General features: G+C 40.6%; 1 protein-coding gene across 8 annotated transcripts in view; it reads left to right on the top strand.

The window, feature by feature from the left end:
• Window positions 1–26,434, top strand: part of TRPM3 (transient receptor potential cation channel subfamily M member 3) — a 919,507-nt gene that overhangs the window by 645,588 nt on the left and 247,485 nt on the right. For 7 of the 8 annotated variants that reach the window (XM_032427586.1, XM_032427585.1, XM_032427583.1 and 4 more), the window contains exons 2-3: window positions 17,463–17,542; window positions 19,179–19,383. In XM_032427586.1, coding sequence (XP_032283477.1) covers window positions 17,463–17,542; window positions 19,179–19,383 — 285 coding nt within the window. Of the gene's footprint in view, window positions 1–11,697; window positions 12,647–17,462; window positions 17,543–19,178; window positions 19,384–26,434 lie in introns of those variants that run through there. The other variant, XM_032427587.1, reaches the window with a different exon arrangement.

The following is a 26,434-nucleotide window of genomic DNA, read 5'->3' as shown; positions in this document are numbered from 1 at the left end:
CTTTCTTTCTTTCTTTCTTTCTTTCTTTCTTTCTTTCTTTCTTTCTTCCTTTCTTTCTTTCTTTTTTAGGATTATTTGGGAGAGAGAGAGCACGAGTGGGAGGAGGGGCAGAGAGAGGGTGAGAGAGAGAATCTCAAGCGGACTCCCCCATTGGACGCAGAGCCCACGCGGGACTCAGTCTCAGGACCCTGAGATCATGACCTAAGCCAAAACCAAGAGTCAGATGCTTACGCAACTGAGCCACCCAGGCACCCCTATTGTAGCTTTTCATCCATCTAATGGATTTCCCTTCAGAACAGCGCTTTTCCAGCTTTAATGTAAAGGAATCACCTGGAGATCTTCCTAAAGCTCAGGTGCACGTTCGAGGGGTCTGGAGTGGGGCCGAGGAATCTGCATTTCTAACAAGTTCCCGGATGCTTGCAGATGCTGCTGGTTCGCAGGCTGCACATTGGGTGGGGCCTTCGGGTCCGTGAACTGGTGCTGGCCCACAACCTGTTTGTGAATGACGAGAGAGGTGCAAAAGCTGAGAATAAACATTCCAAAATTCCTATAGCAGTTTACCATTAGCCACAAAGTCCCAGTGCATCATTTCGTGGCATTTTACAAAACTATCAGTTTGTAATGGATTGAACGTTTTTTAAAATAATGATCCTTCACCGCAGATCTCTTGAGAAGCATTGTTCTAGCACACAGCATAAACCAAAAAGCAGATACAGGGTCTTTGTAAAGTTTTGTAGTTCCTCTGCAACTAAAACAGTTTTGCACGTGGTCAGTGTTCAACAGATGTTCTTGAATGCTGATGTAAATTAATTAAAAAATAAGTGAATGCAACTCTGATGGCCCATTTTCAGATTCTCCATGCAATGGTTAGGAGTCAGAGCTCCAGGTAGCATCAGCTTTAATGAAGTACAATTAGCAAGTCCACAACTAAGCTTTTGTTTACATTTTATTCTTTTTTTTTTTTTTTTTTTTTTTTTTTTTTTTAAAGATTTTATTTATTTGAGAGAGAGAATGAGAGACAGCACGAGAGGGAAGAGGGTTAGAAGGAGAAGCAGACCCCCCGCTGAGCAGGGAGCCCGATGCGGGACTCGATCCCGGGACTCCAGGATCATGACCTGAGCCGAAGACAGTCGCTTAACCAACTGAGCCACCCAGGCGCCCTACATTTTATTCTTAATGGTTGTTTAAAGACTTCTGCATTAGAACTGTTAGCATAGAGAAATGTTTTCTCTACCTGGTTCTCTCTTGTGGAGTATTAGATTTGTACATTTGTGAAATGCATGCCCTCTCTCATAATAATTCACTTTCAAATAACTTACCCTGGGATTTGAAATGGGACAAAATACATACACACGTGTGTGTTCATATGTGTCCTATACTTCATCATTGTTCTTCATTTACTGTGACCTCGGGTAGACTCAGTATTTAACAATAATGCACACCTCAGTATGACACGTGGTACTCAAAAAGGAAAAGGAAAAAGAAATACCTATTTGAACAGAAGAAACACAGTATTATTGTGTGTGAGTGTGTGTGTGTGTGAAAATCAACTAGTACTACAGTCTATTACATGCCTTTACCTGAAGTGACAGTTTTAATGAATGGTCACATACCATATTTTAATACAGGGATAGCAGTCCAGAGTCAGGAATTTCATGTGAGTGTGTGTGTGTTTTATGACTTTCCTTTGCAGTTATATCATGAGCTAGAAACAAGGTATCGTTCACCAGAGAGAAGTTAGTTTTTTACTAACTGTTGGAGAAAGGACTGAAGATCTCTTGCAAACTTAGGGTTTGGAGTTTAAGTTGATCAGTGAAACAGGGTACTTGGTTTCTGCTCCATGATTTCTCAGTGATTAATGACCTGACTGTACTTCCAAAATAGTTATCGCATGTATCCTTCATGTGCCAATAGGAATCTTAGGATAGATGACATTATCAAATTAAATCAATCTGTAGAGAATTGCTACTTATGAAAATTTACATTTGAAACATCGAATCATCCACAACCTCCTCCACTCAGGTCATGAGTATTATCTGTTTATAGTTCCTCAAAAACTAATTCAAATTTAAGACTAACTTATATTATGACATTTTTACTCTTCTGTCTCTTTATCTGGAGCAATCACAGATCTGAAAGAAGGTTGGTGTGGCTGCAGGTAGTGAGCGGGGATGTGAAAAGTATGCAAAGCTTGGGACCAGTTGAGGAATCTAAATTTTCTTCTAGAAGTAGTGAGAAATCACTGGATGATTTTTGGGGCCAGGGAGATGGGATGCCATGAGCTAATTCATTATTATTTTTAATATTATTATTATTATTATTATTATTATTATTATTATGAGAGAGAGTGTGTAGGGGGAGCAGGGCAGAGGGAGAGAGAGCATTTTAAGCAGGCTCCATGCCCAGTGCAAGGCCTGATGCAGGGCTCGATCTCACGAGATCATGACCTGAGCCAAAACCAAGAGTCAGATGCTTAACCAACTGAGCCACCCAGGTGCCGCAACTAATCCGTTATTTTAAATGGTCATCACTAAAACTCTTCCATATGATGCCACAATGATAGAGTCATGATACTATGCATTTGGCAAAACTCAGAGAACTGTACAACACAAAGCAGGAACCCTGATATAAACTGTGGATTTAACTGAATGAAAATATATCAATGTCAGTTCATAAGTTGGAACAAATGTAGCACACCAATGCAAGACGTTAAATAAGAAGGAAACCATGGGAAGAGGAGAGGGAGGGAATATAGGAGAACTCTTTGTACTTCTGCTCAATTTTTCTTCAAACCTAAAACTGCTCTAACAAAGTCTCTTAAATAAGAGGGAAAAAAAGATTATTGCTGGATGGACAGTGAACTGGGGGGACAAATTAGGAAGCTACCACAGTATGTTTTGTTTTTATTTATTTATTTGACAGAGAGAGAGATGGCAAGAGAGGGAACACAAGCAGGGGGAGTGGGAGAGGGAGAAGCAGGCCTCCTGCTGAGCAGAGAGCCCAATGTGGGACTCGATCCCAGGACCCTGGGATCATGACCTGAGCTGAAGGCAGACGCTTAACGACTGAGCCACCCAGGTGCCCGCACAGTATGTTTTTTGAAATAGATTTATTAGCATAACTTCTTTCAGAAGAATAGTGCTATCGGAAATTCATTTTGGTATCAAACATTCAAAGATGGGAATTCTTGGGGCACCTGGGTGGCTCAGTCGGTTAAGCATCTGCCTTGGGCTCAGATCATGATCTCAGGGTTCTGGGATCGAGCTCCGCTTCGGGCTCCCTGCTCGGTGTGGAGTCTGCTTCTCCCTCTCACTCTCCCTCTGTGCTCACTCTCTCTCTCTCTCACAAAAATAAATAAAACCAAAAAAAAAAAAAAAGAGGAGAATTCTCTACATTAGTAAGGTGAGGTGGTAAGAAAATAGAGGAGAAAAAAAAAATCACGTTGCCATTCAATGGCACACAAATTGGAGATTAAATCTGTATTTCTCATTACCTACTGTTTTTACACCTACTTTTGAATTTGTGTTCATTTCCATGTGCATCAAATTTAAATCAATATATTTAGAGAAAGCTAATACATGTATCTGTGTCTTCCAGGACCTAAAATCTTCCACAGAGATTTTATATTATACTAAGATAAGAATAAATCAAAAAGATAGAACTTAGGTTGGTAGTGAGTATGTAAGGGAAGACATTGACAGGATTTTGAAGCTAGGCCTAATGACCTTGAACTGTCTTAAAACTTCAGTACAACATAACCAGAGGCTGAATTTATGTGGATGGTTTTATTTCCTACCTAACAATCTAGTAATTTGACAGAGAAAGACGGCTATCAGACAGAAATACATTTACACTGCATTAACTTAATATCTAATAATTTTTCATTTCCAGAGAGTAATAGGAATAGCTTCGCATTTACATCGCTGGACCTGTTTGCTTATAACTTGCTTCTGATGATAAAAATGGGATTGATTTGATCTCAGCCTCTCCAGTTAAATAATTCTTGATTGCTAGGTTTTAAAAAAAAAGAAGAAGTACCAATCATTGGCAGTCTCTGCGTAGTCTGACCTGAATGATCACCAAGATTTGATTCATCATTTGGTGGTAGAGGAGAGCAAGAGAACACCAAGTTCTGGTCTTGAACACTCTCTCAGTGACCGAACTTAGAAATGTCAACTTATTAACTAATTGTAATAATGTCTTAATAATACTTGGAATCTTATTGAAACAGAATTAGAACTTCCCGTGTGTGCCAGATTGCTACACCAGGGGCTTTCTTAAGAATGGTTGGCATCTAGTGAGAATTCTTTCAGGGATTATTTATTAATTCAAATCTCCTTATGTACTTTGTCTTGGTAGGCACAAAACCTCGTGCTCTGCTACATTTTTGTTTGTTATCGAAAGAATAATGATTCCAAGAATTTGTAAAAATTAAAACAAAAACACCTCATTTCAAAATGCCTCTGCACGTACTCTCTACACACTAATGAGGGCAGAGTTGTTGGGTTCTGATTCCCTGAATCCTCAGCTCTAAGAACTGGGGATGACCTAAGAGGTCACCAAGATGAAGTCATTTCCCCAAGGTCGCATGCGTAGTTTTCAACAAGCCGTGGCTGGGATGTGTATCTCGGGACTCCTGACCAGGCTCTGCCTTATAAGAGCTTTGAATAGATAAAGAAAATCAGGGCTTCAGAAATAAAATCCCACAGCCAGATTTAAGTCTGTCCCTTGTGAGGGTACAGAGTTTGACCTGAGAATTGAAATCACTCCTTGATTAAGATAAATCAGTATCTCAAATAAACCAGAAGACTTTAAAGTAGCTAGGACTGATGATAAAGGAACTAAAAATAATTGAAAAATGTGTATATATACAAATATTTAGAAGTATATGTAAATGTTATATAATCTTATAAATATATCTTTAATGTTATGAAATATATTTTATAAATAAAATATGTAAAATTAAAAACAAATATAAAAGTATGATTACAGTATAAAAATAGTAACATAGAATGTAGAATATATTATGTCTTTATTATCAATATAAAAATGGAAATACAGAAATATGAATATATATTTGGATATATCATAAATTTTATGTATCTATGTATTTATTTATATATCGAGAGAGAGAAAGAGAGAGAGAGCGGGAGGGAAGGAGAGGGAAAGGGACCCTGGTTTCCTTAGCAGTGAATCCTGATGTGGGAACTCTATACAAATACAAGTGTAACTACGAATCCATCCTCACCCTCTTCTCAACATCTTGGTCCTTCCAGGGCAAGAGAGGTAAACAAAATGGAGACTAGCCTCTGAATCTATGATACAGTTTGTCACATAAATTCCCCATTTCTACATTAACACAAAATGTTTCCATTTCACGACAGCCTCTTTCTTTGGCTCCTGACAAAGAAGAGTGCAGGAATGAGTAGTGAAAAGTAAACAGAATTAAGAGTGTAGAGGAGGACATCACCTGGCCCCCACTCCTCATTTACTGGACAGAAAATAAAGTTGTATTTCCCATGGGGGCAGCCTCCAGGAATATAGAAACCACCACTCCCTCCCTCCCCCCAGCCCCCCAGCCTGTCACTGGTTGTGCACCCATACTATTACACAGCTATTTCTAACAAATGACTCAGCATTTTAAACTTCCTGGCTCCTGTGGAGTGGGTCAGACCTCATTCTCATAGTTTTGTTGGTCATAATTTATTCTTGTAGTTTCTCCTTCTCTGGGTGAAGTTTATCCTACCGTTACCTTGAAATAGGGTCGGCACTACTGTAGTTCTGTTTTTCGGTCCCTGAAGGCAGTAAAGTCCCTAAGAGTATGTATGTGGCTTTTAAGTGTTTATGTGACCAGGTATGAAATCAGCTATTACATTCAAACAAATGGTCAATCCTGGACTCTAACCAGGATGCTTTTGAAATAGAGACCTACATCATCATGCGTTGCTTCAGCAGTCTATTAGGCTTAATGCCGTGTGTATATTTTATTAAGATCAGGATGATTAAAGTGCACTTATTCCACTATGAAGAAGAAAAAGATCATTTAGCACCCCGAAAACCAGTCACAGTGTAAAAGGATGCAGGGTTCTCTGTACCCTAGTGAAAGGAATCACGGGGCTTGGAGCCTCTCAGGCTAAGCTGATGGCTCATGTGTAACCTCTGTAAGCTCCGGTTTTTTATTTGGGTAATGGAATTTTATAATACCTGCCTTACAGAGTTACTGTGAATATTTCATGAAATGCTATTTGTGAAAGCATTCTGTGAACCGTACAATTCTTTATAAATATATGTTATTGCCAAGTAGTGATTAGCTGCTTTATGCTGAAGAAACAGTTTTCCAAAGAAACGTGGAAGTATATTTTTAAATGGTTTATGAAAATGCCTTTGAGATTAACATTCATATATATATATATATATATATATATATATATATTCATGTTACCTCTACCTAAGAATTCTGAATGCATTATAATTTATACAGCATGACCCATTGATAAAAAATGGGTTTTATTTTTAATTGTAAAGCATAACTTATTGAATCTTTTCCCAATCTGGTGATAAGATACAATTTAGCTTTATGTTAAGTTGTATATGATTTAAGTGTAGAGGCTATAAAGTGAATTTCCGTACAAATAATTTCAGTCCACAAATCCCCCAGAGATGATTTATTAAAAATGAGGAATTCATAGTCCCATAGAAACCAGGGTAACAAATAGAAGGAAGAAGGGACATGTTCTAGGTGAGGCAGCACCGTAAGAGACCCAGAGCATTGAGTATTGACAATGGTTGATTATAAATTTCGATGTGAAAATAAACCATTATGACCTTGGATGACTTTTCCCCTACTGGAAGTATGGGCAAGGTACAGAAGTGGACTGGTAGTTGTGATGATTCACTGTGTCCGGCACTGGCCAGCCAAGCCTCGTAGAGAACACGGTATTTTGTCCAGAGTCTGGAAGAACAAAGAGGCACTTACTAAGTACAGATGCTAGAACTTAGCATTCCAGGCAAATGGGACAGCTTCTTCAAAGGTTGAGAAGTATGTTTTTAATTTTTTGAGGAGCCTCCACACTGGTTTCCAGAATGGCTGTACCAACTTGCCTTCCCACCAACAGTGTAAGAGGGTTCCCCTTTCTCCACAACCTCTCCAACATTTGTTGTTTCTTGCCTTGTCCATTTTTGCAAGTTGGTACAGTCACTTTGGAAAACAGTGTGGAGGTTCCTCAAAAAATTAAAAATAGAGCAACCCTCTGACCCAGCAATTGCACTACTAGGTATTTATCCCAAAGATACAGATGTAGTGAAAAGAAGGACCATATGCACCCCAGTGTTCATAGCAGCAATGTCCACAATAGCCAAACTGTGGAAAGAGCTGAGATGCTCTTCAGTAGATGACTGGATAAAGAAGATGTGGTCCATATATACAATGGAATATTACTCAGCCATCAGAAAGGATGAATACCCAACTTTTGCATCAACGGGGATGGGACTGGAGGAGATTATGCTAAGTGAAATAAGTGAAGCAGAGAAAGTCAATTATCATATGGTTTCACTTATTTGTGGAACATAAGGAATAGCATGGAGGACATTAGGAGAAGGAAGGGAAAAATGAAGGGGGGAAATCGGAGGGGGAGACGAACCATGAGAGACTATGGACTCTGAGAAACAAACTGAGGGTTTTAGAGGGGAGGGGTGTGGGGGGATGGGTTAGCCCGGTGATGGGTATTAAGGAGGGCATGTGTTGCAATGAGCTCTGGGTGTAATATGCAAATAGTGAATCATGGAACACTACATCAAAAACTAATGATATATTGGGCGCCTGGGTGGCTCAGTTGGTTAAGCGACTGCCTTCGGCTCAGGTCATGATCCTAGAGTCCCCGGATCCAGTCCCACATCGGGCTCCCTGCTCAGCGGGGAGTCTGCTTCTCCCTCTGACCCTCCTCCCTCTCATGCTCTCTGTCTCTCATTGTCTCTCTCGCAAATAAATAAAATCTTAAAAAAAAAATTAAAAAAAAAAACTAATGATGTATTGTATGGTGACTAACATAACATAATAAAAATAAATAAATAAATAAATAAAAGCAAATGAAAACAAAAAACAACAAAACAAAACAAAACAAAAAAAACAAACAAAAGGTTGAGAAGTCTGGAACAGCCTGGTACACAGGAGAACAATCAATAATTTAGTTTACTGGAGCATAATGTGTTCAAAGATTTGGAGGAAAATTGAAAGATTTGACTAAGATACATCCAGGACCAGATCCTAAAGGTTTAAATGCCTGATGGTGACCTGATGGTGCTGGGGTTGGGGAGCCATGGAAGGGAACTGACCAAGGGATGGCGGCCGAATCAATTATTTTAGGAAGAACATGCTGGTGGCAGCTAGCTTTATGATGTTTCTCAGGCATTGTTTTTCACTTTATAGGTCAACTGCAACTCTGACTATTAGAACCCACCATATATTTATTTTCAGGCATTAGAATAAAAACAAGGAACATTTAAGAGGGATTGGTCCTGTGTTTCCCCACCTTCAGTCTGTTTTGTGATACGTCATTTTTCTCTTACCTACAAATGGTTTTTACTCTAATTTATTAAATATTTTTTCACGACCCCAAAAGGGAAAATGTAAGTCCCCAAGCAATAGCATTTGTGAAGTTGCAGGGTTAACCACTGCTTGTATATTATATTTTAACATAAGCCCAACTATTAAAAATGCCCATCAAGTTACTACCCTAAAATCCCCCTTTAGGAAACACAAGTCCATCTGCTGCTGTCATCTTACAGGTTAGGAACTGATGTGCAAGTATGTCAAATGATGTGCCTACATCCTTATGTATGCCTATGATGTCCCAAACACAGTTCTAGGTGCTGGGGCAACAGAAATCACAAAACGAAATCACTGCCCTCAAGCACTCACATTCTAGTGGCCGACGGAGACAATAGACAAATAATGATGCAAGGAGGTGCCATACCGCCCCATACTGTGAAGGGCTGTGAGAAAGACACAGTGTGCCTTGAGGTAGCTGGTCGAGGAAAGCCTCTTAGCGGCCCCCGATGTGCTCAGGGAGCAAGTTGTGGGATATCTGAGGATGAAGCTGTCCAGGTAGAAGAAATAAGAGCAAAGGCACCTGGGTGAGAACTTGCCTGACATGCTCAAGGAAGAGCCAGGAATTGCAAGGAATGGTGCCATGAAAGCCTGGATCTTCGGCCACCACTCCTCCCCTGCAGCCCCATCATGCAGACCCCCTTTTCCTATACCAGGGGCTGACCAGCACACACCAGTCCCAGCCCGCTGCCCGTTTCAATGGAACACAGCCCATGACTTCTCTGGTGTTACAACAGCAGAGTTAAATGGCACAACAGAGATTATATGGCCCACAAAGAGCCTAAATGATTTGCCATCTGGCCCTTGAGAGAAAATGTTTGCTGACTCCTCTGTTTCACGCTCTTTGTCGCTGTTGTCATCAAATGTGGACATCACAGAAAAAAAATGCTTTGGACATCTTTATAACAGTGAAATATGCGTTTTTCCATTTTAAAACCTAGTTTTTACGTGTAGAAAATCTGATTTCCATTTTTAAAATTGAGTTAGGTACCAGTGGAAAGTTTTTAGTATATTCTATTCGAGTGTGATTTTTTTTTTTTCTTTAATGATGGATTAGGAGAATAAGGTAAATCTGCCACCATGTAAAGAACAACCAGAGTCAGCATTACCCTTGTGGTTTCCTCTTGTTAGTATTCAAATTATATTCTCTCTAAACTACAGCTGAAACAGGCTGGAAATATATCCTGTCAGGAGTTGCGTTGTTGGGTGATGCACAAGATTTTAAAAAGATCCATATGGACGGTGTGGCCCAGAGCTACAAGTCTCTTTGGAACTAATTACCTTCTCGAATCAAAGGGTCCTGAAGATCATCTGTGACCGCATGTGAAAGCATCGCGGTCTGACTTTACCTGGGGCCTCCCTTTCTCTTAAACAAAACTGCTCATGGTTCTGGTGATAATTTTTTTGTCTTTGGTCTAAAGTTCACGGAAGATGCCTCATATTCTTGTCCCTATCAAATATTTCTCTCTATAAAGGAAAAGTAAGCAAAAAGGGGGGAAAATGAGTAAGACTAGAGAGAATAGAATTAAGAAAAATATGGGGGCAGTATTTAAAATGCTCAGTATGAATGTGAGTGAACTCAAGATTTAAAGTAAGTCAGATGAAGGCTTGAAGTAGTATCTGGTGAGGAAGGAGGTTGAAGAAAGCTGAATTTTTCAAGTATTTCTTATATCGGAGGGATCATCTGTAACCAATTTATTTAGTCACACAGAGAGCCTACAGACTACCAGCCCCATGTCTCTCAGGTCCTTGCCTGCCCGCCAACCGTCCTCCTCTTCTCCTTCCTCCTTCTCCCCCTCCTCTCCCTTCTCTCCCTCCTACATCTGGTCTTTCTCCTTCTCTTCTCTGTTCCCTTCCCCCACCCCTCCTTCAGACTCTAGAAGACTCACCCAGAACATTATAGAATATAATTTTCTTTCCACATGTTCTCCACTGAGCCTTCTCTATTTTTAAAAGTAATCTCTACACCCAATGTAAGGCTCACACTCATGACCCAGAGATCAAGGGTTGCACACTCTACTGACTAAACCAGCCAGGCGCTCTCTCTTTTAGCTGAATTCTTCCTAAGTCACTTCCTGAACTGCTCATCCCAGTGGCTTCCTGTTATCTTAAGCTTCACAGCTTAAGGAAACCTTCTGATCACAAAGAATATAGTTTTATGACTACAAATATATGATTACAGGAAAAAAAACTTAGGAAAATACAGAAAAACAAAAGGAAGAAAATAAAAATTAGCCACAGTCTCTGCTTTAGTATAGTTCCCACCTATTATGTCTGTAGGTATTTTAAAAATCTAGTTATTATTCACTTACTATTTAATGCCCGCTTTTCACACATAAGAACGTGAAGATACGTATTTCTCTATGTAATTAGTCTTCTGAAACTCGATTCTGATCATCATCAAATGGCAAGTGCCATAGTTTAATTAGCGTCCCATTGATGGCCTTTTGTTTCAATTTTTCTGTATTATAAATAAAGCTGCAATGAACATCTTTGTGTGCTCACATCTCTGGTGATTCCCTGAGAATAGAATGCATGGGAGTGTTCCCACTACATGAAAAGTGGGGATGCACATTATCGAGGCTGTCACTCCATACCATTCTGTAGCCAAACTCCTGAAGACAAGCGCAGGGACTTCTCCATCATGTGTTTAATGCTAAAGCTCCCATCTGCTGTTCCACTTGCATGTACTGCTTCCTCGGTTGAAGGTCATTTGAAGCAATTTATTGATTTTTGTGTCTGGTGAACCTCTGTATGTGACAGACCAGAGTTTGAAGGAGATCAGTCTTGGAAACAGCAGAGAGGCAAGGAGAAGGTGAAGGATTCCATCCAAGTTTGGGATAAGTCCTCTGGTTATGCTATGACTCCCTGCGAGCGTTCATGAAATGCCTACTAGGTATTTTCAGGAAAAATGAAGATCAAAGTGGCCCTGCCCTCAAAGATTTACAGCTCAGGTGGTTGACCATAAATACCCCCTCTCTGCTCTGACTTCTGTCGGTGGGGAGACAGCAGTCCTTTGGAGATGAAATGCTTATATATTTACTTTTTACAAAGTATTCTTGCCTTGTTGAAATTGGAGCTCTTTTCCCTCCCAATTTGTTCACTTACGTAGGTAAGACCTACTGTTATCTGAAAAACTCACCCTTGGGTGATGTTTGAAAGAGCCCCTTTTGTGTGAGCCAGAAGCTCCCAGTTGGGCCACCGCAGGTCAAAAACCATCCTGGTGTGAGCTGCTTTCAGTCCGAGTCCGTATTCTGGAATGCTCACTACTCCTCTCTTTTTCACGGGGAAACGGGAGAGTGTAGGTTTCCGATCTCACATTTGCAATTGCAAGGGAGGGGCCAAGGATGAGAAGTGCAATCAGACAAGTTTTATCATTTATTGACACTTTAGAAGTTGTGGAAAGCCATTGGCCTAGTCCCACTTTGTTCTGCTTGGGCTCATGTTCAGGGACCAAACTATTCTTTGTGAAACGTGCAGAGCTGTGAGCAGTTCCTCTTTAAAGAAACACTGTCATTCCATTCTTTGGGGAGGCAGGAACAATGCCCCTTGTGTGTTCGAACCACTCGGAGCATTAACACAGTTTCCTTAGAAGGGTTTGCTTTCCCGAGTTGAACTTTGCAAAACTCAGAACACCTTATCACATTTTTCAGAAGCCTTCTCTCTGAAAATGGAAAAAGGAAAGGGGGGAGAGCCTGTCAGGACTTGTGCCAATTAAATCCGATCTCTCCGGGGATTTGTTTTTCTTCTGGCGTCAGATTAGATGTTCAAATCAAGCAGTGTTTGAGGGCTGCAAGGGAATGTCCATGGGATTCTTAGTGAGGCTAATCCCAAAGCGGCACATTCCAAGGGGCTAATCTGCCCAAGTTCATTGCTTACTTGAAACGTCTCTTGGGGGAAGAGCTGGGCAAGTGGCTTTTTTTCCAGTGGGCGGTCATAAGAGCATTATTAACGGGATGACCAGCCCCAGACACAGCAAAATGAAAGCAACAGGACCTGCTCGTGGGACTGCCTTTGCCACCACCCAGAGTCAGTGCTCAGGTAAAATGATTTTGGCTCGTTTTCTTCTTGTTCAACCTCCCAGCAGTGGATCGGGGGAAGACCAAAGGAATGCCCAGGTTGATGCTGAAGGAAAGCTAAAGTCAAAAAGGAATACAGGCGTTCAGTACCTTTGGGTCTTCGGTGTTTTGTTCTGATTAAGATAGAGTGTACATTTGAAACAAGAGAGTCTCAAAATAAGGAACATAGTGAAACTTCACTTGGTTCGTTCTATAGATTTAGTGGATTCTTTTTTTCTCTCTCTAATCTTGTGATTACTGGTCTGGGTTGTTGTTGTTCTGTTAAGTTATGTTTCTAAAGGGTGGATTGCAGTAGCACTTTCCAAGACTTTCTGGAGACAGATTTAGTACATAGTCGATGTATGTACTTGTAAACCATTCCTGCCTGGAGAAGTTCTTGATCCTGTAGCTGGTGGGGAGCCGGGAGTACGAAGCATCAGAGTAATTGGGGGAACTAATGTTTGTAGCAGAATCTTTGTGAAAAAGAAGTGAAACCTGACTAAATGAAATAACCTAATTTTTTTTTTCCCTTCAGAGGCAATACTTACAGCTTTTGTTTGTCTGTTTCTATCATTTGTATCCTTTATTGACTGTACATTTTACTTGCAAAATTAGTACTTTATTCTTTGAGGGTAATCATTATACTTTGTTCAAAATATGAATGTCCTCATTTTTGTTTTCAATACGAAGTCCTTTAATTATTAGCCTTTGAAACCACTTCCCTATTACACATCACACATGACTGATAATGCAGAAAGACAAGAAAGAAAATAGCCCTTCACAAACTCAGTCATGGTGATGTGGCCGTTCTACCTTTAGAGAAGAATGTACAAAGTGATTTTCTAAGGTCTGATGGAAGCCATCTTTTCTGAGTACATGAGACTTCTGAAGCATATTTAAAAAGAAAAGATTTGAGAGCACCCTGTCCATTGAAGTTTTGCATTAGAAGAGAATTAAAGGGTCAGTAAGAAACATGGCATGTCAAAACTATTTCATGCTTTCTAACAACAAGAATAGCCATTCTGAGCTAACTTATTTGGATATTGAAGCCAAGGATGAAGCTCACGCAGAGCAGTTCAAAGCCTTTGGACAAAAGAAAAGGGAATTAGTTTGGGGAACAAGTTAAATCATGATTATACATCAAATTTGCCCTCTTCAAGAAAATAATTTTAAAAATCTAGTATCTACCCACACTGAAGACCTGAATAAAAGCACAATACAGCAAAGCCCACAGTAGAGCATAATCAATTATGCATGATATTTTGTAGAATTTCTAATTCATGTGTTATACATGCACTCTTTCTATTATGTATTGTACTTCTCTCAAAAACAGAGAGAATTCAATTCAATTATGAATGTTGGAAAGATTTTTTTATATTACATTCCTTCCCCACCCCCTCCAATTTTTCATGCCTTTGCAAGGGAAATGGTTAATCTGCTGGTAATAAGAAATGGAAATTGATCTTCATTCCTTTCACTAACAGTGAGGTAGGATTTTCACCTTCAAGAAGGTAATTAAGTTGCTAAACTGAAACAAGTCAAGTTACTTTATTTTTAAAAACTAACAAGTTGGCAATCTCTCTATGTAGTAATTCTGACTAAAACTTCCAGGGTCTTCCAAGTCAAAACTGGGATCCATGAGTGAGACAAATAATCAAGGTGTCCTTGGAAAGTCTAATTCATCTGTCATGGTCCCCCAGATTCTCAAGTTAGGAATCCTGTTGGAATCACATTTCTTTGTTAGAGCTCTTATAATGATCCACCTTCTTTTACTTCTTGCTCCTATTACAATGTCTTCCTAATGTCCCACCCCAATCCTTTATCCTAAGGAGAGAGGTAGAACACAGAAGAATATGTATTACTCCATGTGTGGGGACAGGAGGGAGGGAAGAGGAGGGAAAAATGCAAGTATGAACTGGGTCTAAGGCATGCCTCTAGGAGTCCAACTCTGTCCAAAAACCAAGGCATTACCAGGCATGCCCAGATGGCACTGGGTATTTAGTATTAATAATATGGTATTAATATTAATAATATGTAATTTGGAAAGGCAGTTTAGCAGAGTGGGTAAGAGTGTGAACTCTAGTCAGACTATGCAAGTTCAAATTCTGGCTTTAAAATGTACTTGCTGCATCTCTCCGCCTCATTTCTTCAATGGTAAAATGGATATAATAGTAGTACTTCCCTCATGGGGTCCTTATGAGGATCCATGGAGATAATACATATATGGCATATTTCCAGGCACATGAGGAGCCCTTCGTAAATGCTAAATATTGAGCGCCTACTGAGTTCCAGGTGCTCTCCCTGAATCATGTGCTTTGGTAAATACAACAATGTTCTGAGGTGGCTATGATTATCCTCGTTTTATAGAAAAGACTCAGGGATATTAAATAACTTATCTATATACCATTTTTAGTGGCCAACTAGGCCTTCTTGGAGCCTATGATCCCCAATGCAAAGAGAAATCAAACTGGGTCATGTCTATTATAGCAGGTTCATAGTGCTCTTGTGTGAACCTGCATCTGAACTTTTAGTACCAGAACCAACCCAGCACGGGTCCCTTTTCTTGAATTGAAACATGGTACCCAAATAATAATGATAACAACTTGGTGTGTCAGCTATTATTATTATTGTGCCCATTTTATAGATGAGAAAAACTGAGGACCACAAAAATTATGTGACTTTGTCCAGCCCATAGAGTCCCACTCATGCCACTTTTTCTAATGGCAAACCTCTCACTCTATCCGTAATACTGCCATGCCTTCTTTCTCTCAGGGAATATTGGTTGGCACTCCCCAAAATTTGCAGATCCTTCCCCAAAAGATCCTTCTGAATTCTAGCCAAAGTGGGCCACAAAGAAGAAAGGAAAGTGCATTCTCCCTTTCCTGCTCCCCAAGGTGTAGGGAAAGTTGGTTTCAAATGTCCAGTGAGGAATATTTTTACCGTCTCTCTGCCAAGAGATGTTATCAATGGAAGTATTCAGTGTCTAGGAAAAATCACAGCCTATGAATAGTCTAACTTACAGGCTTTTCACAAAGATAAAGCCTGGTTATCTACACTGCTCAGCTCATTTCTGTTGCTAAGATGCAGCCACTAGCTTTTCCTATATATTTGAGAAGAAAAATCTTTGTGAATCACACGGGGGCTTTCTTCATGCCCAGCTGACAAACAGAATGGCAAACATTACCTTTGTGGTTTGAGGGTGCAGAGGGCCACCTGGACCCAGGGATCTCGGAGATGGCCTAAGTGCTCCTCTTTGCATGGATAGTGCATAAACACTGAGAAGTGCAAGCATCCCTCATGTTGCTACTATGACAATGTTCTTTGTCATACGAGATCACTTCTGCCTTCTGGGCTACAGGCTTGCATAGACTCCATCATGAGAGAGGAGAGAGGTGGGAGACTAAGGGTTGAAAGCAAACCAGACCCTCGCACAGTTTATATAGATGTTTGGGTCCTTGGCAGAGTCAGTATTAATTACAGCCAACATATAGGGGCTTGTAACAGTTAACACTGGTCACTGAGGCCAAGTAAACTGCTAAGTTGCACTTTGGCCCTGTATATTTTATTTATTTTATTTTTTTTATGGCCCTGTATATTTTAAGGGCATAAATTTAGTCCTGATACTGTGTTAAAGAAAGATGATACCATATGGAAATAACTTTACAGGATGCTCTAACAACTTCTGTCTTAAATGCTTAGAAAAGGAATCTTCTGAGTAGCTTGTAGGATCTCATGGGAGGCTCATCTACTTTTTCAAAAGCTGGCAAAGAAAGGGGTAACGGCTATGGGATGTACACTGTGCTTTGGAACAAAGATGGTACAGTTTGCGGGAGCTTCCTTTATCCTTCAGGGAACCCAATCTCAGTGGCCGGACTTCCTGGTGGACAGTCCCAACAATGCCCATTCTAAGAAGCTGTGCTTCCTGTGCTTAAAGACATGTGGAATTAAAAGAGAAAAGAAAGGAAAAGAAAAAGTGCTATCTTCCTTCCTTCCAAAGGCATTACCTGTGAAGTTCTGGACTATGATAAAGACATTTATCTTCCTTATGCTTCCATTTCCTTTTTTTCCTTCTGTATTTAAGCACTGCTAATTAGGATCTTAGAAAAAGCATCATGATGGATTAGAGCTCTTGAATTGTATAATTCTCTTACCATTTCTCTTTCTTTCTTTCTTTTTTTTTTTTTTTAGCAAGAGAGGTGGGAGGAGGGGCAGAGTGAGAGGGAGAGAGAGAATCTCAAGCACATTCCCCAATAAGCGCAGAGCTGGCCTCAGGGCTTGATCTCACGACCCTGAGATCATGAGCTGAGCCAAAATCAAGAGCTGGATGCTCAACTGACTGAGCCACCCAGGCTCCCCAGTTTCTCTTTCTTTCTACAAGGAAAATCAAATGGAAGTGTTAGCCATGAGAACTTCATGCTTACTTACATGTATTTCCCCCCAGCACTGAATATTTGTTATTTACAGGGATATAAACCTACTGCTCTGTGTTTTTCATTTCCTCCATAAAGCATTGTTTTTCTGCCTTCAAAAATCATTAAGAATTTGTATATGGTTCCATCACTAACATTTTTTTTATTATGGTCATTTTCTTTGACTTGATATTATAATGTTGACCTAATCAACAACTTCTGGCAGCACTTGATTTTGTTATATGCAGTGTCTATGTGTGAAGTAACCACAATTTCAGTTCGGTTTATGAGATACTAGTCTATTACGTGATTATGAAATTTTGTTTCCTATGCAAAAATACTTGGAGGTTATGTTCACCTTTCTTCTTCTTCTTCTTTTTTTTTTTTCAGGCTCAGAAATCCTGGATAGAAAGAGCATTTTATAAAAGAGAATGTGTTCACATCATACCCAGCACCAAAGACCCCCATAGGTAATCTTGCCGTTTCTATAATGAAGTGAGACCACAGAGTAGCAGTTACGGGAACAAAACTACAATAGTAATCACTCTCCATTGCAAGGGAACCAACGTCAAAGATCATTTCTTTTAATCTTTGCTGGACATCTCTGCAGCAATATTATATGTATACACCACATAATATGCCATGCCTGCAGTTAATTCTCTAACAGCCTGTACAAAATAACAGACAACCCATTGGGAAGGAATCAATCACTGTCTATAAGTGGGTTATATGTATTTTTAGTATGGTTACTGATTTTCCCTTTTAAGCATTTCATCAAAATGCTTAGTTTGTACCAACATTTTCTGCTAAAATGAAAAAGAGCTTTTTAAATAAAAGACTCCTAGCAGATTACTAATTAGACTGCTGACCTTCAGATTCCCGTCCAAGCACATTTTTAGTATCCTACTTACCTTACCTTTAGTATCCTACTTACCTCCCTGATTTTGCCTTAAAAATTAACAGCGTATAAAGTAGGAAGCATTTGGGATGTGGTAACATATGGAAATGCCTTTATGAAAAGGCAACATAATCAAGCAATTTTAAAATACAGGCTGTAGAGTCATATAGACTAGCTGTGTAACCTTGAGCAAATTTCCTAACCTTCAAAACTGCAATATTTTACTCATAAAATGAATGTGACATCGTTAGTATTTAATAACTGATAACTGTGTATCAATATTATTATTAATAGTTATAATAGTGGTACTAGTAAAGTATGAAGTGTGTATCAATATTATTATTAATAGTTATAATAGTGGTACAAGTAAAGTATGAAGGATATGTATCGGTATTATTACTAATAATAGTGGTAGTGGAAAAGTATGAAGGACATTTTCATGATGTGAGGAGTGAATTTTGTTTTCAAATATCTTGTGAATAATATTTTCATCGTTTCTTTGGGAACACTTAAGCTGTAGATTTTTATTCTCAGACTTGGATATTTGACAGTGCATGTCAATTGAGGAAAGACAAGTTAGGTGACTCACATATGAGTGAGCGTTCTTATTTAAATGTGCATGTTAAGATTCTTCCCTCAAAGCTGTGCAGTGGCTTTCATGCAAGATTTGATAGATGGGAGGAGTAAGAAGTAGAAAAATCTATAGGGGGGCGCCTGGGTGGCTCAGTCATTAAGCGTCTGCCTTCGGCTCAGGTCATGATCCCAGGGTCCTGGGATCGAGCCCCGCATCAGGCTCCCTGCTCAGGGGGAAGCCTGCTTCTCCCTCTCCTACTCCCCCTGCTTGTGTTCCCTCTCTCACTGTGTCTCTCTCTGTCAAATAAATAAATAAAATCTTAAAAAAAAAATCTATAGGGCTTTTGTTCACAGGTTCCGATCCAGAACAATATGGCAGGTCTGAAAGGGGTGGGTGGAGAAGGCTGGGAGGCATGTTATAGCTTATCCAGCTAAAGGAAAATGAGGAGGAGCAGAAAAGAAAATTTGTATGTCCAGTAAATCCTGAGTTCACTATTTGCCTGATATAGCCACATTGTGGGATTCTGCCTGAGAGCTGACTGGCTACGGTCTGTCGACTTCTCTGGCAGGTTGCCCTAAGTGGGTGTTCCAATAATGGCAGATACAGGGATTCACTTTGACCTCCTCTGACGCAGGTGTTGCTGTGGGCGTCTGATCGGCCAGCATGTGGGCCTCACTCCCAGTATCTCCGTTCTTCAGAATGAGAAAAATGAGAGTCGCCTCTCCCGAAATGACATCCAGTCCGAGAAGTGGTCCATCAGCAAGCACACTCAACTCAGCCCGACGGATGCTTTTGGGACCATTGAGTTCCAAGGAGGTGGCCATTCCAACAAAGCCATGGTAATCAGAAACCCATTCAGTCGCTTCCCAAATTCTTTCTCACGTCCTGTAAAGGAGAGGTGAAGAGCTGGAGATTGAGCCTTTGGGCTCAGTCCCACCTCTGCCAGATCCAGGCTGGGCAAGGGGCTCTGATGACCTTGGCCCTATGCATCTCTGCTCTCCTCTATAGAATGGGGAAAAGAAAATTCCTCCCGGGATTTTTTAAATAATTAGTATGATTATCGGATGCAGTGACTATTGTTATTATTAATAGTAACAAGTAGCTTTCTATAGTGATCCACTGTTTATTATGTTACTCTCTGGGTCTCATCCCTTGGGGCATGTTTTTCTGTCTCCTTTGGTAAAAAAGAAAAAAAAAGGGAAAAAAAAAATCTTACCTTTAGGTTTCTGTTTGGTTCTATTGGTAACTAGCATTCTTTCAATTCAAGGTAGAAATGATCAACCCAGACTGTTCTAACAGAGATCTTGCCATCTAAAGTGAGTGCTTTTGCTCCAGGCAGCTGTGTTCAATAAAGTTCTCAGTAGAAGAGCTCCATATGAAAAGCGTTTTGTTTGGAACGGAGGCTTTAGGAAATAATACAGATTTTACTTCTAAGAGTTGTTGCTTCTAAATTTCAGCTTTCATCATGAACCTCTCCCTACTTGGCCGACAGATTTTTTTCCAGGAGGAAAGTATACCATATGTTTTTGGAAATTCTAGAAATGCTATATTTCAACAAGCTTGCTTCTAACAGAGAGAGTTAGTTGAGGGTGAGGCAGTTGGAGGTGACTGCTCTGAGGCTCACGAAGTTTTCTGAGTTTGGAGAGGAAATTTTGCTTAGAGAAGCTTACTGCAAAATGCAAGGGAAGTCACTTCACACTAGTCACAGACTAAAAATGTGCAAAAAAGCCACCTCTCTCCCCTTTCATCTCTCCTCCCCTTTCCCTCTATTCCCTCACTCCTGCAGGATTTTCTTCACCACGAATGGCTGACCGAGCTATTCTCATAGTTTTCCCCTAAGAAAATCAATACTGAGCTATACATTAGAGTAAAAACAATTTTGAGCAGTGTATTGGGAAGAAGAGGATGCTATGAGCAACCCCCTGTAAGGCCTGGGGGAAAAAGGTGAGGGGGTGGGGTCTTGGCCTGTGCAGAACCAAGGGCAATGGAAATTTGGCAATGTCCTCATCCACCCAAGGGATGTATTCCCCTACACAAAGTCATTAAGAGTCCCCAGCTCAGCACAATTCCCATTCACAGTATGGGATTGAACCATATACACTGGGGATCCTCTGGAACCATGCATTAATTAAAAGTCATGTAAGTTCATCCTTTAAGAAAAGTGCTGCAAAAAAAAAAAAAGAAAGAAAGAAAGAAAGAAAAGAAAAAGCAAAGGGATGGAAATGGACCCATGAGGGGCCAAAGTTCTTCATTGGAGATGAGACTATGATAATGTTGAGAATGAAGTGCGCCCCCAAAAGAGAGAAAGTCCCACAGATGAGGAAGTGGCTTATTAGGCAATGATCATTGTGGAGTGGTACACCCAGTGACGTCATAGGGTGTTTGGTGCCCGCGAGCTTTGTGCCCCACGTCGCACAGCTGATATATGATATATGTATATTATGACATTTAGCAGCAGAGGAAAAACTTGAAGAGGCAAATCTTTCCCTCTCCTCTGGAAGTGTGAATACATATGACATCGAACTTTGATAGCCCTCCCCAAGCCTCACATAGCTCTACAAAACCCAGAACTATCTGTCGGCAATCAGGTTAGGAAAGATCAGCTACATGATTTTAGATCCCAGTGTAAAATGAAAATGTAGGCACCCAGCTGGGGCAGGGAAGGCAGTCCCCCGTTGCCACGGCTGACAGCCCCAACTCACAGTAGACAGGCAACAATCCAGGGAATGGCTGTCTCCGTGGTGGGACATGCTCGGGATCTGTTGTGGGTGAATCTTTCCACCAAGTCACCTAGGAAACACTCCACAGCATGACTAGCCTAAGGCAGGGAGAGCTACTTCCTTGCTCTGTCCTGAAATGCTACAGGAAATACATCTAACCCTGCCCCTCCCCTCGCCTGCACCCAGGTCCCAGTCAGTGATGGAGGGTGATGATGGAGCACAAACCCTGTTTCTTCCCCAGGCGAGATTGGGGTGGAGAGGCTCGACTGGCTGGGACACCAGAGATGAGAGCAGGTGGCTGAGATCCCCTGTCCCAGGGAGGCAGCAGGAGGAGGTGGGAAATGGGGACCGGGGACCACATGTGAACTGAGGCCCCAAGCCCTCTGTGCATGCTCTACCGTCCCATCAGACTTCATCAGACTTCATGTACAAAACACAGATTCAAGGATAAAACTGTTAAGGATTTCAAGACAGCAAGTGCAGAGCATTAAACTCTAAGCACTGCCTTTCTGAGCAGTGTGACCGTGAAGTGGGCCCTGAGATTAGGTCTCTCATGTCCTCGATGGTCTCAGAGCAGACACTACGAGGAAAAACCTTTCTTTCAGAGTCTAATCAGCCAAACGAGGACCAGTTTTCTTTCTTTCTTTCTTTCTTTCTTTCTTTCTTTCTTTCTTTCTTTTTCTTTCTTTCTTTTTCTTTCTTTCCTTTCCTTTCCTTTCCTTTCCTTCTTTCCTTTCCTTTCCTTTCCCTTTTTCTTTCTTTCTTTCTTTCTTTCTTTCTTTCTTTCTTTCTTTCTTTCTTTCTTTCTCTTTCTTTCTTTTTCTTTCTTCCTTCCTTCCTTCCTTCCTTTCCTTTCCTTTCCTTTCCCTTTCTTTCTTTCTTTCTTTCTTTCTTTCTTTCTTTCTTTCTTTCTTTCTTTCTTTTTCTTCTTTCTTTCTTTTTTTGGGGGGTGTGTACAACCAAATATTTAGCTAGTGAGAGTCCCCGCTATTCAGAGACAATGAGCATTTTGTCCACTTTGAATACCTGGCCTTGAATGATTCTGATTCTCCTGTCTAGACCAAGGGGCGGAGCTGACAACAGGTCAGATGTCTGGTTTTATCAGGCAGGGTGGTGGTTTTGTGCCAACCTGGGCCTCCCTTACTTCTTGCCCTCCCCAACAAACTGGCATGCAGTTTGGACAAAGGAAAAAATCAGCAACTACTGTCTGTTAAAGAATGTTAGTCTTCAGATGGGGAAGGCAGGGTTAAATATTCACCACGATTGAAGGGAAACAGGTCAATAACTTACTGTCTTTGATCCCTGTTCCTGACAAGAATATTTGGAAGTTGAGATGATTTTTAGCAAAGTGAGCAAAGAGCTCTAGAGGGCAGATTAATTTTGACCTTTATTATTAAAAAAAAAAGAGAGAAAAAAAATATATACATAACATTAATTTTTACCTTCAAGACCGCCCAAGATGAGGCACTTGGGTCTTCAAAATGCCATTGTGGTCTGGACACAATGTGAGGCAGAATTCACTGGAGTATGGTAGAAGGTTCAGTTGGAGAAAAGAGAATCTTTATTAAAATGTGGTGGGCCATGGGGAAACCTTATCTGCTCAGAAACGTTATGTCCGTGTGTCTTCACCTAGGGACACCACAGAGCTTTGGTCACCAAAGACACTGGAGGGAGCGATGCAGTGGTTCTCTGCTTGGAGGATCACAATGACCCGTGCACTTCTACAGATACCCGTGGCCAAGAATCATTGCCAGAGAGTCTCCCTCGCTGGTCTGAGATGGAACCTGGGCATTTGAAGTATTTTAAAAATGAGCCAGGTTATTCTATTCAGCCAGGCTTAAAAAGGACTAAATCATCTCAATCTCTCTACCTGTTTTATAGACGAGAAGACCGGAGCCCAGAGAAGTTCAATTCTTTTCTGAGAGATACTTGGTTATGTAATGACAAAGATAAATTCTTGAACCCAAGTTCCTCAGGACTCACCATCAGTTCTGTTTCTTCTCTGTCGTGTATGCTTGGTATAGACTATAGGAGATGTTTTGAAGGGAAGCTAATTACTATTATATTTCTCACTGTCTTGTAAGGGCTTTGAAAACTTTTCAGTAGAATTAGAAAATTACTATTATTTGATGAGGTTAATTAAACTCAAAAGCTACGAGCAGGAGGAGGTCTTTGTAAAATTACATCCTAGGTTAATGGAACCATTTTCTGAGCTTTCCCCAGCACTTTGTGGTATTCTGTCCTCAATTCCCAGGCTCGACAAGCCTGGGAAAGTGTGGTAGCAATGCATCCAGCATCTCTCTCACTTTGCAAAGAAATCATGACCCGGGCAGGAGACACCCTGGTAGCTGACAGTGAGTGAAGGATCCTCACTCCCTTCTCTTCTCAGCACTAAGCCACGTCCTACCAAATTGGCCTGCCCCAAATGCCATTCCTGGGCTATTGGAGGACCTGGCAGTTCATTCAGGTGCCTCATAAAAGTTAGAACATGAGGACCAAGGAAGAAGATAGTAAGATACTAAAGCTCTGGGTTAGACATTGTCTTATTAGTGTGAGTTCTAGGTGACTTTTTAAAACTGACTTAGAGAGCAGTCGCAAGATGGCCCCGCAGCAGACCCTGGGCTCTCTCTCAAAGACTCTTCCTTATCTGGGGCTACGGCTGTAAGTTCTTTAGAAGAGGGGACAGTGCTGGACTTGATTATACAGAATCTTATTTGCTACTAATCGTCTCTTCCAATTAATGCTGAGCTGACTTGTGGACCAGGTAAGCATAACCTAATTAAGGACTTGTATTTAAACCTCTCAAGTCATTCATATAATTATCTTCAGGTTTTCCCTTGCTATTCACTCTGTTTATTAGATCAGGTTGAGCCCCTTATTATAGTTTTTATATAATTTAGGTAATTGTTCCTCTGCCTCATTGTCACACTTAAAGCTCTAACCGTCGAGTCTGCCGGGATGAAAGCCTTCTACTCTGAGAATTATCAGTGGGAGGATTGAGGGTAGGGAGTCTGTTGGCAGCACGTCATCTACAATCTTACACTCTTAAAATGCTATGGGATTGAATTTGATCTTTTTTTAAATTGTCTTTCTTTGAATTATGCAAATTTAATCTGGGTTTCATCACTGACTGACACATACCAAATACGAAACTAAATGAATCCCATTTCACAAAATAAAACAGCTAATCCCTAGACATTGGCTAACAAAGCAGCTTTCCATACGTATGGTAAGGTATTTGAGGGGTTTGGTATTTGTTCCATTGATTCCTACTTTCTACCTTTTAATCTTTAGGCCACTGAATTAGCAGTACCTTTGGGAGGCCCTTCTGAAACTGAGAATAAAACTAGAATTTATCACTTAAATTTCTGGTCCCAATCATAGACCTAAGGAAAGGAAGGGAAGAAACCCATCTTGCCTTTAGAAAATTCCCATCTCTTTGCCTCTCGAAAATTTTATGCTAAATAATTCCAGCAGAAAATGCAGAGAGTACCCCCCCTATGACCTATTTATATGCTCAGTGGAGTTTGATATTTCTAAACCTTTAGCTTTGGCTTCTCAGCCAGCAACTGTCACCTGGAAGTACCTGGTATCTAACACTGAGGAATCACAAAAACAATATAGACTAAATTGCAATGGCATTTTTCATTTCCAAAGTTTTGTGGGTCAACAAACTAGGAATGCGATCACCAGTGACACCACACATTTGCTCTCCAAGTAGTTTCCTTCTAGGGAACTTTTACGTGCATGAAACCACCATAAGTATTAAACTCTTGCTGCAAAACTAGAAACTCCAGGGACTTAGAAAGCTGGTATCAGCAAAATTGTCTTAGCAGTCTGATATGACGTGTCATCCTTGGCCACAGTTTTAATTAAAAGTACTCACTTAAAAATGTGGCTACAAAGAATTTAAAAAGTGAAATGATGCTTATCACATTTCTCAACATAAAGGAAAACGGGCCGAATGTCCCCCTACAGCCTCGGAAGCAAAGCATTCAAAATAAGCATTCAAATAGAGTTAGCAGTGCTATTACCATTACTCCAAACAAGCACTACTTACAAATACCAACTGATAATTTCCAGGAATTAAAGACAGCTTCACAGTATTAGGAAGAGGATTTACCGTTTCCAGGAGCGTAGCCAGATTTATCATTCTGCAGTTCTTTTACATTTTCATTTAAAAAGCCGGGCAAAGTTACCGGAATAAAAATTTAGGGCTGAAGAGGTGACTCATTCATTATCAGAGCCAAATTATTCCACCAACTCTCAAGTTCAGAGTTCCAATCCAGTCCAGAATTTTTATTATATTTTAATTAAACAACCCCAGCCTGTCCTAAGTTGTAATGACAATCTCTCTCTCTCTCTCTCTCTCTCTCTCTCTGTGTCACCCACACATGCGCGCGCGCGCGCGCACAGAGCTTTTGCCCACCCTGGGTTAGTTATAAAGTCAGAATCATATCGTCTAGTCTCTGACACACCTGTGACCCACAAAGGGAGGCCCATGGGTAAAGTCAAGTCCTGTTTTGATAAGTGAATAGTAACGTTTCTACTGACAAAGCAGTAAGAGTGGCTTTAGAAAAACCTCCGGTGAAGTCACCTGCTACACAGAAAGACATTTAGCATCAGGCAGAACAAAAACTCAAGCAGCAGCTACCGAAGCCCTGTACCATTTGAGCAGAAGAAATCCCTAGTTTTCTATCAGAGTCTCACAAGTTTGTGGTTTGGAACTTAAAATGTGTGTTCTTTGTGAAAATCATGCTGTATGCATTGGCCTCCAAAGCACCTAAGAACAGATCCAATAGGACAATTTCAACCAGAGTGAATCCCTATTTTATATAGAACATTCTTGAAGTGCTGTTCTGGATGTCATTAGCTCATCACACAGGCTTTCCACTACCCAGCGGGGGCGCTAAGGATAGAAAGGAAAAGGAGATTATTCTAGGTATGGGCAACTTATTCGAGCTCAGTTTATCTCTAGAAATTATAAATTGAGGAACTAAGGGTGAAGGATGGGTGAGGCAGCCCAGGGCAAAGGTAGCATTTTTGCTCTCGACAGGTACTTTTATATAGATAAACACGGGCACCAGTCACTCCCCCAGATAACTCAGAGCTGAGAAACAAAGTGCTCCTTTAACCTATCCACGAAAGAGTTAAAGGCAAGTTATTTGGA

The sequence above is a fragment of the Phoca vitulina genome, unplaced genomic scaffold (genome assembly GCF_004348235.1).
Source record: "Phoca vitulina isolate PV1807 unplaced genomic scaffold, GSC_HSeal_1.0 scaffold37, whole genome shotgun sequence".
NCBI lineage: Eukaryota > Metazoa > Chordata > Mammalia > Carnivora > Phocidae > Phoca > Phoca vitulina.
Note: the sequence above shows the minus strand (reverse complement) of the source record. Positions and strands in the feature narration are given on the sequence as shown.